The sequence below is a fragment of the Hypanus sabinus genome, chromosome 9 (genome assembly GCF_030144855.1).
Source record: "Hypanus sabinus isolate sHypSab1 chromosome 9, sHypSab1.hap1, whole genome shotgun sequence".
Lineage (NCBI taxonomy): Eukaryota > Metazoa > Chordata > Chondrichthyes > Myliobatiformes > Dasyatidae > Hypanus > Hypanus sabinus.
The window spans coordinates 148,808,167-148,826,082 of NC_082714.1; the positions used below are offsets into that span (position 1 = coordinate 148,808,167).

Here is a 17,916-nt window from a genome sequence, read left to right on the forward strand (position 1 = left end):
AAAGTTGCTGCTGATTACACATCAAATGCATATACTCACAATAGCAGCCATGAAGTATTTGTTCATACATTTTTTTTATCCATTGAGGCTAAATAAATCTGTGACCACCACAAATATTTAACATTGCAGTTATGTTAAGATTGCTTTTAAGATGATTTAGCATTTTGTGCACCACAGTCCCAAAGAGACACTGCATTGTGCAGTGGGAGAGAGAGTTTAAAAGAAGTGAGTGGAGGCAGTCAGCACATTTTGCACACCGCAGTCCTGAGGAGACAGTGGATTGTGTCGAGGAAAAGAGAGTTTAAAAGAAGTGGGCGGGTACAGTCGGCACATTTTACACACCACAGCCCTGAGGAGATACTAGAATGTGTACAGGGAGAGGGAGTAAAAGAAGCAAGGGGGGCAGTCAGCACATTTTACACACCACAGTTCCCGAGGAGACATTGGACTGAGCATAATTAGGCACTTGTCAAGAGCCAATGAAAAGAAGTTAGGTTGAAGCAGAGTGGCCATTGTGTGAATGGGCCAGTGTTAGAGTGGGGAGTTAAGGCTTTGAAGAGGAGAGACGTTTGCCATAGCTAGATTTTTTTTTGTTATTTATTCTTTCTTTCACATATAGAGCAGTGGGGATGCCAGACAGGATACTGAAATACTCTCCTTGTGGGATGAGGAGACCTCTAGTGTCCTTGACGACTACACCTGCAAGAAGTGCATCCAGCTGCAGCTTCTAACAAACCACATTACAGAGTTGGAGCTGAAACTGGACAAATTCTAGATTATTCAGGAGGCTGGCAGGTTGATAGGACATAAGGGGAAGTAGTTACACCCACGGTGAAGGACATAACTAATTGGCTGATCATCAGGAGAGAGGGGAGTGGAAAGGGATAGGCAGCCAGTGCACAGTACCCTGGTGGCCATCCCCTCAACCACAGTAATACTGCTTTGGATACTGTTGGGCGAAGGGAACAACCTAGCAGAGGAAAGCCACAGCGGCCAGGTGTCTGGCACTGATTCTATCTCTGTGACTCAGAAGGGGAGGGGGAGAAGAGGATAGCTGGAGTCATAGTGGATTTGTTGATTGGGGAAGCAGAAAGGAGGTTCTGTGGACAAGAATGAGATTCCCGGATGGTTTGTTGCCTCCCGAGTGCCATGGTCCGGGACATCTCAGATCGAGCCCACAGCATTCTTAAGTGGGAGGGTGAGCAGCCAGAGGTCGAGGTCTGCATCATTACCAGTGACATGGACAAGATGGGTGATGAATGAGTTCAGAGAGTTAGGTGCCAAGCTAAAGGACAAGACTTCCTGGTTTGTAGTCTCAGGATTGCTACCCATGCCACATGCTAGAGAAGCCAGAAATAGGAAGATCATTCTGTTTAACACGTAGCTGAGGAGTTGGTGCAGGAGGGAGGGCTTCAAAAGTTTGGATTATTGGGCTTTCTTTCAGGGAAGATGGGACCTGTACAGAAAAAACGGTTTCCACCTTAACTAGAGGGGGCTAATATTCTAGCGGGAAGATTTGTTAGTGCTGCACAGGAGGCTTAAATTAGACTTGCAGAGGGATGGGAACCAGAGTGCCAGAACAGGTGGTGGAATGGCTGTAGAGAAACGTGTTAAGCCTACATACAAAGTCAGGAATTAAATGGTCAAGCACGGTGGTATGGAGCTGCAGATATTTCACTGCAAAGAGTAGTGTTGGAAAGGTGGAGGAGGTGAGGGCATGGATCAGCACGTTGAATTATCACATTGTAGCCATTAGTGAGACTTGGTTGCAGAGGGGACAGGACCAACAAGTCATTGTTCCAGAGTTCTGTAGTTTAGACATGATAAAGCAGGAGGGATCAAATGGGAAGGGCTGACAACTACCCCTACAAGTAGTGCATCTAGCTGCAGCTTCTGACAAATGGTATTGAGGAATTGGAGCTGGAGAGGGTGGCAAAGGTATACTTGGTAAGTGGGAGGCCTTCAAAAATGAAATACGAGGCAATGCAGAAGCAAGGTTATGAACTCTGTGCAGATTACAGAGGAGGAGGTATTTGCTGTCTTGAGGCAAATTAGGGTGGATAAAACCCAGGGCCTGACAAGGTGTTCCATAAGACAAAGGAGCAGAAGCCGGCCATTTGGCCCATCGAGTCTGCTGCCCATTTTATTATGAGCTGATCCATTCTCCCATTTAGTCCCACTCCCCTGTCTTCTCACCATAACCTTTGATGCCCTGGCTACTCAGATACCTATCAATCTCTGCCTTAAATACACCCAATGACCTGACCTCCACTGCTGCCCGTGGCAACAAATTCCACAGATTCACCACCCTCTGGCTAAAAGAATTTCTTTGCATCTCTGTTCTGAATGGGCGCCCTTCAATCCTTAAGTCATGACCTCTCGTACTAGACTGCTCCACCATGGGAAACAACTTTGCCACATCCACTCTGTCCATGCCTTTCAACATTCAAAATGTTTCTATGATGTCCCCCCTCATTCTTCTAAACTCCAAGGAGTACAGTCCAAGAGCGGTCAAACATTCCTCATATGTTAACCCTTTCATTCCTCTAATCATTCTGGTGAATCTTCTCTGAATCCTCTCCAACGTTAGCACATCCTTTCTTAAATAAGGAGCCCAGAACGCCGCCCTTCTTGTCCCGATCCCTGTTTCAGTGGGAGGCAAGTGCAAAAATTGCCCTAGCAGAGATATTTTAAAGTTCAAAGTAAATTTATTATCAAAGTACATATATGTCACCATGTGTAACCTAGAGATTCACTTTCTTGTGGGCATATTCAGTAAATTTATAAAATAATAACCATTACAGAATCAATAAAGACCACCCAACTTTGACCTTCAACCAGAGTGCAGAAGACAACAAACTTTACAAATATAAAAAAAAGAAAGAATATATAAACAATAAATATCAAGAACATATGATGAGTCTTTGAAAATGAGTCATTGGTAGTGAGAACATTTCAGTGATTGGGCACATGAAGTTATCCCCTTTGGTTCATGAGCCTGATGGCTGAGGGGTAATAACTGTTTCTGATCCTGGTGGCATGAGTTCTGAGGCTTCTATATCATCTTCCTGGTGGCAGCAGTGAGAAAAGTGTGTGTCCTGGGTGGTGGGGGTCCTTGATGATGGATGCTGCTTTCTCGTGACAACACCTCATGTAAAAGTGCTCAATGGTTAGGAGGGCTTCACCTGTGATGAACTGGGCCATGTCCACTACTTTCTGTAGGACTTTCTGTTCAAAGGCATTGATGTTTCCATACCAGGCTGTGATGCAGCCAGTCAATATACTCTCCACTACATATCTGTAGAAGTTTGTCAAAGTTTTCGATGTCATTCTGATCTTCACAAACTCCTAAGGAAGTATAAGCACCGTCGTGCTTTCTTTGTAATTGCATTTACATACTGTGCCCAGGACAGGTCCTCCAAAATAATAACACCAAGGAATTACCAGTTGCTGACCTTCTCCACTTCTGATCCTCCAATGAGAGCTGGCTCAAGGACCTCTGGTTTTCTACTCCTGAAGTCAATAATCATCTCCTTGGTCTTGATGACAAGGTGGTTGTTGTTGTTGATTAAAAGATCCTTAGCCATGGGTGAGGTGCTAGAGGATTGGAGGATAGCTAATGTTGTTCCAGTGTTTAAGGAAGGCTCTAAGAATAAGGCAAGAAATTATAGGTTGGTGAGCTTGACGTCAGTAGTGGGAAAGTTATGGAAGGTTTTCTAAGGAACCAGATATACTGCATAAATACTTGGGTAGATGGAGACTAATTAGGGATAGTCAACATGGGTTTGTGTATGGTCAGTTGTGCCTAATCAGTCTTACAGAGATTTCGAGGAAGCTACCAGCAAAGTTTATAATGGAAAGGCAGTGGAGGTTGTCCACGTGAACTTTACCAAGGTTTTTGGCAAAGTCACGCATGGGAGGTTGGTTCAGTCACTTGGCAATCAAGATGAGATAGTGAATTGGATTAAACAGTGGCTTCCAGAGAGTAGTAGTAGAAGATTGTCATTCTGAATGGAGAGCTGTGACTAATGGTGTGCCGCAGGGGTTGGCGTTGGGTTCGTTGTTGTTTGCCATCTATATCAATGATCTGGATGATAATGTAGTAAACTGGATCAGCAAATTTGTGGATAGCAAGATTAGGGGTGTAGTGGACAGCGTGGAAGAGTATCAATGCTTGCAGCGGGATCTGGATTTGACCAGTTGGAAAAATGGGCTGAAACATGGCAGATGGAGTTTAACGTAGACAAGTGTGAGGAGGACCAACCAAGGTAGGTCTTACATGGTGAGTAGTAGGGCACTGAGGAGTGCAGTAGAAAAGAGAGATCTGGGAATACAGTTCCATAACTGCTTGAAAGTAGTGACACAGGTAGATAAAGTCATAAAGAAAGCTTTTGGCACACTGATCACTGTATTGAGTACGGGAGTTGGAATGTTATGTTGAAATTGTATAAGACAAAAGTGAGGCCTCATTTGGTGTTTGTGTACAGTTTTGGTCATGTACCTACAAGAAAGATGTAAGTAAGATTGAAAGACTAGAAAGAAAGTCTGCAAGGATGTTGCTGGGAATTAAGGACCTGAGTTCTAGGGAAAGGTTGAATAGGTTATTCCCTAGAATACAGAATACTGAGTGGAGATTTGATTGAGGTTGGGTGAGACTACAACCAGAGGTCATGGGTTAAAGATGAAAGGTTGAATTGTTTAAGGGGAACATGAAGGGAATCATCTTCACTCAGAGGGTGGTGAGCATGTGGAACTAGCTACCAATGTAAGTGGTGAATGTAGGGACGATTTCAACGTTTAAGAAAAATTTGGATATGTACAGGAATGGGAGTGTTGTGTTGGGCTATAGTCTGAGTGCAGGTCGATGGGACTAGGCAGATTAATAGTTTGGCACAAACTAGATGGGCTGAAGGGTCTGTTTTTCTGCTGTAGTGTTCTATGAATCTATGATGTGCACTGCAGCCATGTTGCATTCGGATGGAGGAAGGGAATGTTAAAGGTGGAGGAATGAGTGCAATTCAAGCTGGTTGATTGTTCCAGGATTGGATTAAACTTCTAAAGCTTGAATGAAACATTACCATCAACCATCCATGTACCTTGGATGTATACCTTGTTCCCACCATCTCCAAACTGATCAATTATAGAACCAATTCTTAGTACTTTTAAACTTCTGACTTTGGTCACTTAAATTACTTTGAGTTATACATGTATGGGAATGGAGTAGAAACCAAACAAAGCAATTAAGTATACAGTAATATTAAATAATCAGCAAGTGACACAACCTTTGAGTCAGATCCGTATGTCAGTAAACTGTTGCAGCTTAAAACCTAGAGTTAATCTGAACTTTAAAGGATTCAGATATTCGAATGTTTACTAGTCAGTGGTTTTCAAGGATATTATATAAAATATTATTAATCTCAGCTGCAGTATATTGTACTTCAAACCAAATGCTCCTGGACATTTATCATCTTTTTCTATTTCATCATCAGTCTCGCTCCAGACAAGAGGACCCTGAACAACTAAGGCTAAAACAAAAGGCCAAAGAGGTAAGAATATTATAGTCAGAATAAGTATTTGTGGAACAATCCATTTATCAATATAATTGACAGTTAACTTAAAATTTTAAAACTCTGTGGAATACAGCTCCAACAGTGATGCTTGTATTTCTAACATTAGACTTAAACAGCCATAACATAACCACCAAATAACAATGGTGTGTAATCATGATAGATCAAATCCATAAATGGAAAAAATAGCATTAATAATTATATAATAAACTTTTTGTGTCATAACAAACATGAATAACTAACAATTTCTAGAAGTTAAATTTTCAACTAGATAAAACTATTGTTTATTGAATTAGGTGTCTAACAATTTTTTATGATACATAGAAACTTAAGAAAACCCATAGTAAGTTGGAGGAGTTGAGCTCTTTGATCTAAATAATTGAATCTTCTTCAATTCTAGATGCAACAACAGGAACTGGCTCAAATGAGACAGAGAGAAGCCAATTTAACTGCGTTAGCTGCCATTGGTCCCAGAAAGAAACGGAAGGTTGATTCACCAGTACCGGGGATTGGAGCTGGGGCAGAGGTAACTGCTATTTATCTACAGAAGTATAATTTGCACTATAGTGTTGTTACAAGAAAGGCCCTTTGTAATAATGATCAGTGAGGCACAGAGAATCTGTATTTACCAACAAGTAACTTTTATAGTTTCAACTAAGAAGCATGTATGTTCACAAACTATCTACCTGTGTGCATCCTACTAGAATCCCTGACCCTCCATGAACAGTCAACAAAAAGAAAAGGTATTACCTGGCCAAGTGTTCCTCATGGTCCTGATCTCCACGTGTCCGTGGAGCCCTATACAATATCCATATCTTCCATGTCCATGATGGTTGGTCTCCGGTTGCTGGAGAGCTATCACCCATGCGTATTTGAAGCTCTTGACTCCTATAGTATTCCTCATCAATTGAACTCTTGGATCTTCATCCCGTTGCTCAAGGTCACTTGACCTACCTGTGACACCTTCTTTACTAGTCATTGTATAGGGCTGTAAACATTGTTTCATGGCTTTGCCCGCCTTGTGACCTTGAGACTTTCAACTCTAACTGGTCCAAACCAGTTAAATGAGGCAACCCAGACAGAGTTTTACAAGATTGCAGATCGCTTCTTTGGTAGGACTGGCATTTTACATAATAAGTAGCTGCTGCTCCGAGAATGGGCTCAAGTTTAGCAGGTCGTTACCTGAAGTTCCTTGTGTTGACATTCAATTGCTCTGACCAGAATAAATTCAGAGTCCACACTATTTACATAACAAATAGCTATTTGTCCAAGAATGGTCTCAGGTTTAGCAGGTCATTACCTGAAGTTTCCTGTGTCCACATTCAATTGCTCTGATTAAGTTATCCCAGAGCAGGAATCAGTTGAGAGTTCACAAAATGGAGGAAACAAAGACAATAAAAAACACAAGATGCTGGCAGAACTCAGCAGGCCAGACAGCATCTATGGGAGGAGGTAGTGACAATGTTTCGGGCCGAAACCATTCATCAGGAGTCAAAGACAATTGGTTTGTCTGCTTCCCTGTCCTTGATTAGACTGTAGGCTGCATCCACACTACGCTGGATAAATCCATAACCAAAGCTTTTTCTCTTTGTTTTTACCCTCCGTTCACACTAAAACAGCATTTTCATCCCCCGAAACTGGAGCTTTTCAGAAACGCTTTCCAGGATGGGTATTTTTGAAAATGTTGCTCAGATAGATCAGTGTGGACGGGGTAACCGGAGACTTCTGAAAACACTATCAGATGGCAGCGTGCTATTTCATTGTTTTCTTGAAGGCAACCTAACAATTTCAAAACAGACGGCAACGAGACTGAAGCCAGAAGCGTTAGAAATGTACTCACCAAATACTTTAACCCATAACTTACTGAATAAGTAAGTATGCTGTGCTCACTTTGCCCTGTTTTCTGTCCTTGCTTGTATGAAGGTGGTTTACCTATTTACGCAAGTACTTCTCTGACAATAGATGTGTAACAGCCTAATGTAACATCGTATGGAAATACAAGATAACACTGATGCAAGCATGTTTTACGCATTTAACAAGGTGCTTTATTAATGCAACATAGCTCGTCAGTTTTTCAATTTCCGTCGTCAGCCGGGTCATACAGTCCATGAATTCCCTGTTGGTTTCCTCCATACGCTTCAGTGCTTGTTTTTTAGGCAATTTGTTTTTTTTTTAAACTTTTAAATCTTCTGTGCGAGAGACAACAGCTGCCCGTCGTTTAAGTTTTTCTAGTCTGTAACTACACAAACGTGCACGGTCTTTCACGGCGAGATTCGACACCAAACATCGCTTCTTTTTGGTAGATGAGCCCTGCGCATGTGCAGGAGGAGGAGATTTGCCGAAATCTTCATTTCAATGTGGATAGAGATACTTTTACAACCGCATAGTGTGGATGTCTGTCGTTTTTATGCGAAACTGGTGTTTTCAAAATTATCCAGTCTAGTGTGGATGTAGCCTGTAGTTTCTCTGGCCAACAGTGTCATTCAAAAGTTAGAATCACAAGAACCTGTTCATTGAAAGTTATGAGGGAAAAGTTTTTTTTAAGCAGTCAAGATTTCAAAAGAACATCAGAAACAGGAGCTAGATCATTAGGATATCCTACAATTTTAACATTCAATCAGATCCTGGTGAATATAATGAATACCTAAGGGATCTTGGGGTCCCAAGTCCACAGCTCTCCAAAAGTAGTTGCACAAATTAAAAAGTTAGTAAAGAAATGTATGGCATCCTTGCCTTCAGACCATTAGACATAGGAGCAGAGTTAGGCCATTTGATTCATCTTTATAGATGAGACACTGAGTCTGAAAGTTAGGGAGATATGTTGCAGCTTCATAAAACTCTGGTTAGGCCACATCTGGAATATTACGTTCAGTTCTAGGTGCCCATTATGGGAGGGATGTGGGTCTTAGAAGATTATATACCTGGGTGCTGTGTGAAATAGAGAGCATTTGTTAATTGAGGTTGGACAAAGTTTGGTTATTTTCTCTGGAGTAGCAGAGAGTGGGTGGAGACATGTTTATACAATTATGAGAAGACATCATTGTCTTTTTCCTAGGGTCGAAATGTCTATCATCAGAGGGCATGTATTTAAGGAGAGATGGGTTTAAGGAAGAAGGAGATGTCTGAGTCAAATTTCTTCCCCCCCCCCCCCCCACATGGAGTGATAAGTATTTCAAAAGCTCTGCCTGAGCTGGTAGTGAAGACTAATACGTTAGAGGCATTTAAGAAGCTTTTAGATGGATACATGAATATACAGAGAATGTGAAGTCTGTGTATGGACATTGTGTAGGCAGAAGGGCTAAATTAATTAGGCATTTAATTACTAGTTTAATTCAGCACCACATTGTGGGTCAAATGACCTGTTTCTGTGGTTATGTTCTGTGTTACAGTGAAGAAGTATCTTTTTGTCTGAATGGCCAAACCCTTACTTTGAAGCTATAACATGTCTACCAGGGGAACATCATCTTTCCTGTCAAGCCCCATAAAAATCTTGTATACCTCAATCAGATCACCACTTGGTGTTCAACAGTATATGTCTATTGTTATTAATCTTTCCTCACAGGACAAAAGCACACTACCTCACCCTAGGATCAATCTAGTGAGCCTTGATAGCTTTCTTCCAATCGCAAGTATATCCTTCCTTAGATATGGAAACCAAATCTCTACCAGTATTCCTGGTACAGTCTCACCAGAGCTATATATGATTACAAACTAGAGGTTCATACCCTTGCACTTAACTCTTCCAGATAACTTGGTGTAATGATTGTTAACTTTCAGAGATTCAACAGCTGAAGTTCTAGTAGTACAGTAATGTTTAGTATGTGTCCTGGGTGTTTGTTAGAGAGGTTTTCATGAAGATCTAATTTTCTAAATGTGAAATACGTGCAATGCAATCAGGGTCCTCTTTTCATAATCCTGAATAGAACTTCAGGAGTATCCAATTCAAGCTGATTGTAATAGGAAGATGTTTATTACATAAAAATGAATCATTTTGCATAATGTACCTTGATCATATTATGACAGAAACTCATTCCTAACTCAAATTCATTACACTATAAGAAGGTGAATACTCTTTAATTTGAGATTAATTATTTACTGGTGTCAATTAAGTGAATCGCCAGGTTTGTTATTATGAAGGTATTTACCTATTTTTATTTTTCCGGTTGTGTTATATAATCATTGCTATTTTTAGTGCGTGGTTCAAAGCTAATGCAAATAAGTCATAAGTGTAAATCACAGTTAATCATAATTGTATAAAGTGGAACAAATATAAAGCTGATTGTCAAAATCACAAGCTTAAAAACACCATTTACTCTCACAAAACGTAGAAGGAACTCAGCAAGTCAGGCAGCATCTTTAGAGAGGAATGGCTGAAACATCGACTTTACTCGCCTCCATCGATGCTGCCTGACACGACAATTTTCTCCAGCCTTTTCTGTATGTTGGTCTGGATTTCCAGCATCTGTCGACTCTGTTGTGTTTACAATATTTTTACCTGTGAGATCCAGTTTCCACCTTGTACAACAGCGCTAATGCCTTTTGCTTCTCGGCTTCAAATGAGTTTAAGTGATTGACATCATGAAACAACAAAATATAATCTTTCATTAACTGAAAAATAGCAGAACAAATAATGTGATCTAGAATTTGAAATGCCACACAAATGGTGTAAAATCTCTGTCTGAATATGTCCCTTTGGTTGTGTCACTTAGAATCAACAGTTCATTTAATTTCATTTTTCCATCTTACTTTTTCTTTTTATATCTTTTTATTTTAAACAAGAGAAACATAGATACAGAGAGTTTGAGAATACATAATTAATAGGTTAAAGTATAAATACAAATAGATGATAATCCATATATAATAACCTCCCAAACTCATAGTAATTACAAAAAAAGGAGTAAATAAGAAAAAAAAACCCTTCAAAAAAAACTAACATAGGCCATTGCATTATGTCAAATATACACAGCAGCGTCAATAACTCCGTACCTCCATTCAGATAATTAAGGATAATAAAAGTAAGGTTTAGGAAAAGTCAATTTAGCGCATATGAAAATGTTGAATAAATGGTCTCCAAGTTTTTTCAAATTTAATTGAAGGGTCAAAAAAAACACTTCTAATTTTTTAAAACTCAAATAAGAAATAGTTTGAGAAAACCACTGAAATATGGTTGGAGGATTAATTTCTTTCCAATTCAATAGGATAGATCTTCTAGCCATTAACGTATCAAATGCAATCATCTGCCGAGCTGAGGGGGATAAACAACTGTTATCCACCATTGGTAAACCAAAAATTGCAGTAATAGGATGCAGTTGCAATTTAATATTCAGAACTTTTGAAATAATACCGAAAATATCTTTCCAATAATTTTGCAAACGGGGGCAAGACCAAAACATGTGGGTCAATGAAGCAACTTCAGAATGACATCTTTTTATTTCCATCTTTCCATCTTTTTATTGACTTTCAGTAAAAAAAATACAAATCAGAGAAGTTTAGCAAACAGATAATACAAAAGACATATAAACAGCAATAAAGGAAAGTATATATTGTCAAAATCAAATTGGTATAATGTTACGCTGTTATATATACACAATATAATTAAAAAACCACAACTCCTCTTAACAGATTGTAAAAAAAATTGGAAAATTTATTTAAGAAAAGGAAAAAAAATACACTAAACTAAATCAACCGTTCAGTTCATACTTAAAAAGCAAACATGAGGAAATCTGCAGATGCTGGAAATTCAAGCAACACACACAAAATGCTGGTGGAACACAGCAGGCCAGGCAGTATCTATAGGGAGAAGCACTGTCGACATCTCGGGCTAAGAAGGGTCTCAGCCCAAAACGTCGACAGTACTTCTTCCTATAGATGCTGCCTGGCCTGCTGCGTTCCACCAGCATTTTGTGAGTTCAGTTCATATGGCTCTTTTTCCTAATGCTTCAGTAGTACTTGGTTGAAAAATCTGGAAATCTAGAAGTCATTGAATATAAACATTTTATTATTATTCTTCTGACATCCTAGCTGAGATCAACATACTGCTTGGCTTAATTTCTCTATTAAAGATAATGATTAGATTATATTGATCACATGTACATTGAAACATACAGCAAAATGCATTATTTGCATCAAATCAAATCAGCGAGGATTGTTTTGGGGACAGCTCGCAAAGGTTGCCACGCTTCCAAAGCCAGCATAGACTGTCCACAACTCACTAACCCTATTGAAATGTGGGGGGAAACCAGCGCACCTGTAGGAAACCCACGTAGGGATGGGGCAGAACATACAAACACCTTACAGATGACAGGAATTGAATCCCAATTGGAGATCCCTAGCACTGTAAAGTAATTGCATTAACCACTATGTTACCACACTGCCCCTTGTCCAATTTATTCCTTGGATTAATAGGAAAACCTGATGGAAATTCTGGTCATAAAAAATAAATAGTAAAATTCTGATAATCCAGCACCTTCAGGACTTTGGTGCTGGACACACAGATTTTCTGGGCCATTGGATGTTATTCTGTTTCATCAACACATTTAGAATCCACATTTTTTTAAAGGTTCAAGATAGTTTAATGTCATTTCCTGTACACAAGTGTAAGGAACAAAATAATTATTACTCTGGATCCGATGCAGTGCAAAGCCCCTCACAAAAGATAAAGAACACAATAATAATTTTGAAAACACACCATAAATATAAATACATAAGATATCTTGTATACATGGATTGTATGTCCAATTTTAAAGTGACGCTAGGCAATACATAAGGTGACTGATGGGAAATAATAAGGTAGTGGTGGAGGTGTTGAACAACCTTACTTCTCGGGGTAAGTTTCTGTTTCTGAGTCTGGAGGCCCTGGATGTTATGTGGCCTCCTCCCTGATGGGAGTGAGACAAACAGTCCATGAGCAGCATGGGTGGGATCCTTTATGTTGTTACTGGTCCTTTCCTGGCTCCTTTCAGTATACATGTCCTTGGTGGTGAGTAGGCTGGTACCAGTGATGCATTGGGCAGTTTTGTCGACTGTTTATTTACAATGGAACATAAGACATTACCTTTTCTTTTGCTTCAGGGACCCAGTACGGGCGGGACACCAGGTGGCTCAGGAGTTGGAACAACCAGACAGTTCACAAGACAACGAATAACAAGAGTCAACCTCAGGGACCTCATCTTCTGCTTGGAGAATGAGCGTGAGACAAGCCATTCACTAATGCTATACCGTGCATTCCTTAAATAAACATCCTAGGTTGATTAGTTTTTTTTTGACTGAAACAACCTTCTGCCATTTCTTTTTCTTTGCATTTTTCTGGGAGAGGAGGGGAGGGGAAGAGAAAGAGAGTTGGAGCCCAGCTGGAATTCTGCGCAAGAGAATATTTGGAAGTTCAGCTTTACATTATCTCATGTTTTTAAAGTTTTGAATCTTATTTAGAAGAAAGGAATACAGTGAGACCTGTGGATACTTTATTTATAAAATAAAAACATCTTATCACTTCTCATCTCCTGACTGAGTGGCCTTCTTGCCAAACAAGCCATATTTGAAAACCTATCCTGATTTCACCAGTGTATAATTTGCCACCTTCATGGCAGATTCGTAGCAACTTGAAACGTTGAAGTATTCTGTTTTTCAATCATTTGGCTTAGAAGACTTTGAATTCAATCAGTCTGAAACTGATGACCTTGCATTATTCTACCTTCAAGGGCATGGAGCAAAAAATCATTTTCATATTTTCCTGATTTTTTTCCCATCATTTCTGTTCCTTTGGCTGTATTTTTTTTCCTCACGTTAGCTTTTGTAGATGTATGGTTTGTGAAGAGTTAGGAGCATTCGTTCAGTGATAACTCTACAGTTCTCACCATGTGATTTGCATGTCAGAGGGTTCAAAGCCTTCACGAAGGATTTTTTTTGTGAATGTTATTGGGCATTTGTAAAAAGAAAAATGCTTTTTTTTATTTGATACAATACATGATGCCGTAAAGGATTTAAAAAATAACTTTTCTGCATAAATATACACTTGCACTGTGTTGGCTATCTAGCTAATGTAAAACTTTAGTTTAAAGAAATTTAAGAAATGGTGAATTGTGAAAAGGATTGTTACCTGGTATGAATCACGTGTAGAAAACAATTTGCTGGTGTCTATCAGTGAGCTAATAATTTGTACATAATTTTGGCACATAACAAATTGCTATGTAAACCGTAATTATTTTGGTAAAAAGACTGTATGCAAGCAATGGGCCTACTTAATGGTAACCAGAGCAATGTCCCTTCTTTGTATCTATTTTTTTATAAAAAAAATACTAAATTTTTCTTTATATTTTCAGAGGTTATTGTATTAAATGATTGTCTATCAATAGGACATTATGATTGTAAATACTTTTGCTTTCTTTGTGTGTAATTTTATGTTGTTAAAAGAAACATTTAAGATGCTATTAAGCTGATGAGTTGTGTGTGTAAACTGAAAACTAATCAGTATTTTTACCAATGCCTGAAAACTGTTACGCCCTTGGTCTTTTACAAATCCCGTCTTTCCATTTTTCATGTAAATTTTGCACAGTTACTTGTTAATATGTAAATATTTTACTTTCAAAAAAAGGAAGTTTTTAATTACTATTGTTTTATATAGGATTGAAAGAGAATTAACTCCTTTATTAAAACAATGAATTTATCTGTATTTTGTTTACTGTCTTTCCTTAATCTTTTAAAATGGAGACACCATACGGTAGTTTAGAGGTTAGCATGACAGTATTACAGCTTGGGGCATCAGAATTTGGAGCTTGGTTCCAATGCCATCTGTAAGAAATCTGTATACCCTTCCCGTGAAATGTGTCTGTTTCCTCTAGGTGCTCTAGTTCAAAGACATATCAGTTAATAGGTTGATTGTCATTGTAAATTGTCCTGTGATTAGGCTAGGATTAAGTAGCTGGGTTGCTGGGTGGTACAGCTCATTGGGCTGGAAGGGACTCTCTATCTCCAAACAAAATAAAATAAAAATAAGACCACAAGACATAGGAGCAAATTTAGGCCATCCGACCCATCAAGACTGCTCTGCCATTCAATCATGGCTGATTTATTATTACTCTCAACCCCATCCTTTTGGCTTCTGCCCATAACCTTTGATCAATCAAGAACCTATCAACCTCCACTTAAAGTACGCCCAATGAGTTGACCACCACAACCATCTGTGGCAATGAATTCCAGACTCACTATTTACTGGCTAAAAAAATTCATCTAATTTCTTAGAGGCTTGAGGGAAAAAAAAGAAACTAAACTGTTATGCTTCAGTTTAAAAAGAATGTAAACAGGACTGTAGTTCAGCCTCGTCACCTAACATCATTGAGATTTTCTGTGGCCTTGTCAAGTAAACAAAGGCCATTTCTTCCTACATTTTGCATGTAGTTTCAAATTAGAAAAATATACTGATCAGTAACCCAGCACTTTTTTAAATATATTTAGCTCAAAGCCATTATTAAAGGGGACAAAAGGAAGTTAGACATTAATCTTCCTAACAAACTCTTACTGTGTGGATTAGGCTAATTGGACTATCTCATTATATTATAATTGCAGCAAAATCACTTTGTTATTTCACTTAGAGGGATTGTTATCCATCTAGCAATTATGTCTCAGTAATTCCAATTTTCTGTAGTTTTTCCAGCTATCTAATCTTCATTTGAGACAGTTTTTTTAAACAATCTAAAGCAAATTGGAACAATCCAAACCCAGGATAGGGCATTTTATCTAGAAATACTAGTAGAATTCAGGTTCGAAAATGGATTGTAAACGCCCCAAATGTTTAAAGATGTAAGCGTCTTGAGACAAATTATGTACTTCTGTACTTGAATTCCTTTTCACTTTCAATCTCAATTGAGCTATTACATCATAATAACTTTAAAAATGTACTTCTTTAGGACATGTTCCTGTCTTTGACATCTAGCCAGCAGTTTACCTTCCTAATTTTTATTATTTGCACTAAATCATGATGATTAATTGAAAAATCAGTGGGATTTGGAACATATAGTGAGTTAATTTTTTTAATTACTGTGGTCTAGTGTGGAACTTCCACATCCCCACCTAGAAACAGGGATCTCATAAGCTGGTGATAGAGAGAAGGAGGTTGAAGTTCCTCTAAAGCAACTAAGGAATTTAAATTTGGTCAATTAAAGTTGGGGGAGGGTGATCAAGAGCAAGGATTTTGGTAATGATGGTCATGCAGCTATCAAGTTTTTACAAAAACCTGTCTACAGGAAATAAGGATCTTTGCCCGCCTGTTTTGAAGGAAGAAGAGGACAGCCTTTCTGCTGGCCAGACTGTAACAAATGTCTGTCACCCACCACTATGCTCTTACTGCAATTAATGATGAAGACACCCACCCTTTGTAAATGGATTTTAAAATACTCTTAAGCTGCCTTCAAGAAGCACAGTGTTTTTTTTTGTAACAAACCCTCATCCTCCCCCCACCCCACCACCGCTGACTCACAGCTTTCAAAGATTCCGAAAATACCAAGCTTAAGAACTAAATATTGCATCCATATTGTCAGCAGTAAGTCCGAGATGAACTGAGTGATGGACACTGGCACTCCATTACACCGGCACTGAAACCTGAATTTACTGGAAGTCTACAGTTTTACACTTCCACATTGGTCAATTCTGCCACAGAACTGGAGTTCCCCGACATTCTGAATGGAGATTCCTCACCAGCAGATGGGGAAGGGTTAGTTATTAAATTTTACTTTTCATTTTCTTAATATTTTCATGTATTTGCATCAATTATATTAATAATCTTTAAAACAAGTGTTAAAAGATATGCACCCTGGATTTCTGAGGGAGGAATACACCAGCTAAGACCAAGGTGCAGTTCAAGGTCTCCGTAAACCTCACCACTCAATTCCCACAAGTAGAAATCAGTGCAGCTGGCCCATGGAAATGCAAATCGGGTTGAGGCTTGCAGTAGCAAGATGAATCTAAGTCAATTTGGCCAAACAATTCAGTGGTTATTGATCAGACCATTAAAGAACAGTTTCAGTAACCTCAGTCCTTGTTGTACCCAATCAGTGCGAGTCTGGCCGCAGGTTCCATCTTGAATCTTTTTAACAAATGTATCTATAAATGTGAACATGTCAAATCATTGTCTATATAAATAGTGTGATCTGTTTCTTAACCTCTTGTATCAAATGGCTCACAGTCTCCACTGATCTGATGAAGAGCAACTCAGTATGCACAACTGCATTGTGTGATTTCAAAAGCTGTAATTGCTTGCACGTATGAATGAGGTTTGTTGGCTAATAACACTTCTTTTAAGATAATTAAATGTTTTGGTATGTTTATTGTTATAGATGCCTTAACGTTCTTAACGTATTATTTTGGAATTTCAGAGGGTAGAAAGGGAAAGGGTCCTGGTGACCCCCCCCCATTTTTTGGTTAACTGTTACCAGATGTGCCCCATTTTTCCACTGATATTGAAGTTAGTGTATTTTAAAAAAGGAGGAAACTGCATGGCTTAAGGAATTAGTGGGAAAGTAGAGTTAAATGTTGAGCTCCCACAGACATTGTGAACTTGTTAGCTGTGTTACTCACACTTTGCTCAGTATTTTGTTCCTAAAGGACTTCAACATTTTTTATTAAGGGAAAGAGGGAAATAACCAGAGTGATAGTGAAACTTGGGGATCAGTTTTCTGTAGAATAATGTTTCAATGGGCACGATTGAAGTTCTAAAATGACAAGGGATTCAGTCTTTTTACTGACTGGAAATCTAAATTGCAAACAAGAAATGCAAGTCATGCAGACATCCACAGAAGATGAACTTTAATTCCAATCAATTATTTTCATAGAATGGCAGAATTATGCGGCACAGAAAAAGGCCTTTTCAGCCCACCTCAGTGTCGACCACAATTCCCATCTGTGCTAATCCCATTAGCCCTGTATGAGACCCATTCAGTGTTGGTCGCCAACATGATAGATTACTTAAACTCAGTTGGTAATAAATTCTGCCTAATTCTTGCACTGCAAATATAAATTTTACAGAGGCTGAGTATTAAATGAACCAAGTATTCTACAAATATGCATATTTCTGTCTTACAATCACCTTCAAAATTACAAAGTGGAGCCCTTGGAAGCAACATGCATGACAGATTGACTACACCCTAGGGTTCTGAAAGATGTAGCTGAAGAGTTTGTGGAAGCATTAGTCATGATCATTCAAGAATCACTCATTTCTGGAATGGTTCCAGAGGACTTAACTTGCAAATGTCTCAACTCTTTAAGAAGGGAGGGAGGCAGAAGAAAATTATAGGCCAGTCAGTCTAACATAAGTGGTTGGAAAGAATGTTGGAGTCCAATATTAAGGATGAAATTTCAG

At 38.9% G+C, this 17,916-nt stretch overlaps 1 protein-coding gene across 1 annotated transcript in view; it reads left to right on the forward strand.

Annotated features, from left to right (window-relative positions):
- Window positions 1–14,229, forward strand: part of LOC132399894 (transcription initiation factor TFIID subunit 4-like) — a 121,975-nt gene extending 107,746 nt beyond the window's left edge. Inside the window, exons 13-15 of the mRNA XM_059980786.1 lie at window positions 5,490–5,546; window positions 5,968–6,093; window positions 12,639–14,229. Coding sequence (XP_059836769.1) covers window positions 5,490–5,546; window positions 5,968–6,093; window positions 12,639–12,803 — 348 coding nt within the window. The 3' untranslated portion in view covers window positions 12,804–14,229. The remainder of the gene's footprint in view (window positions 1–5,489; window positions 5,547–5,967; window positions 6,094–12,638) is intronic.
- Window positions 14,230–17,916: the final 3,687 nt, after the last annotated feature.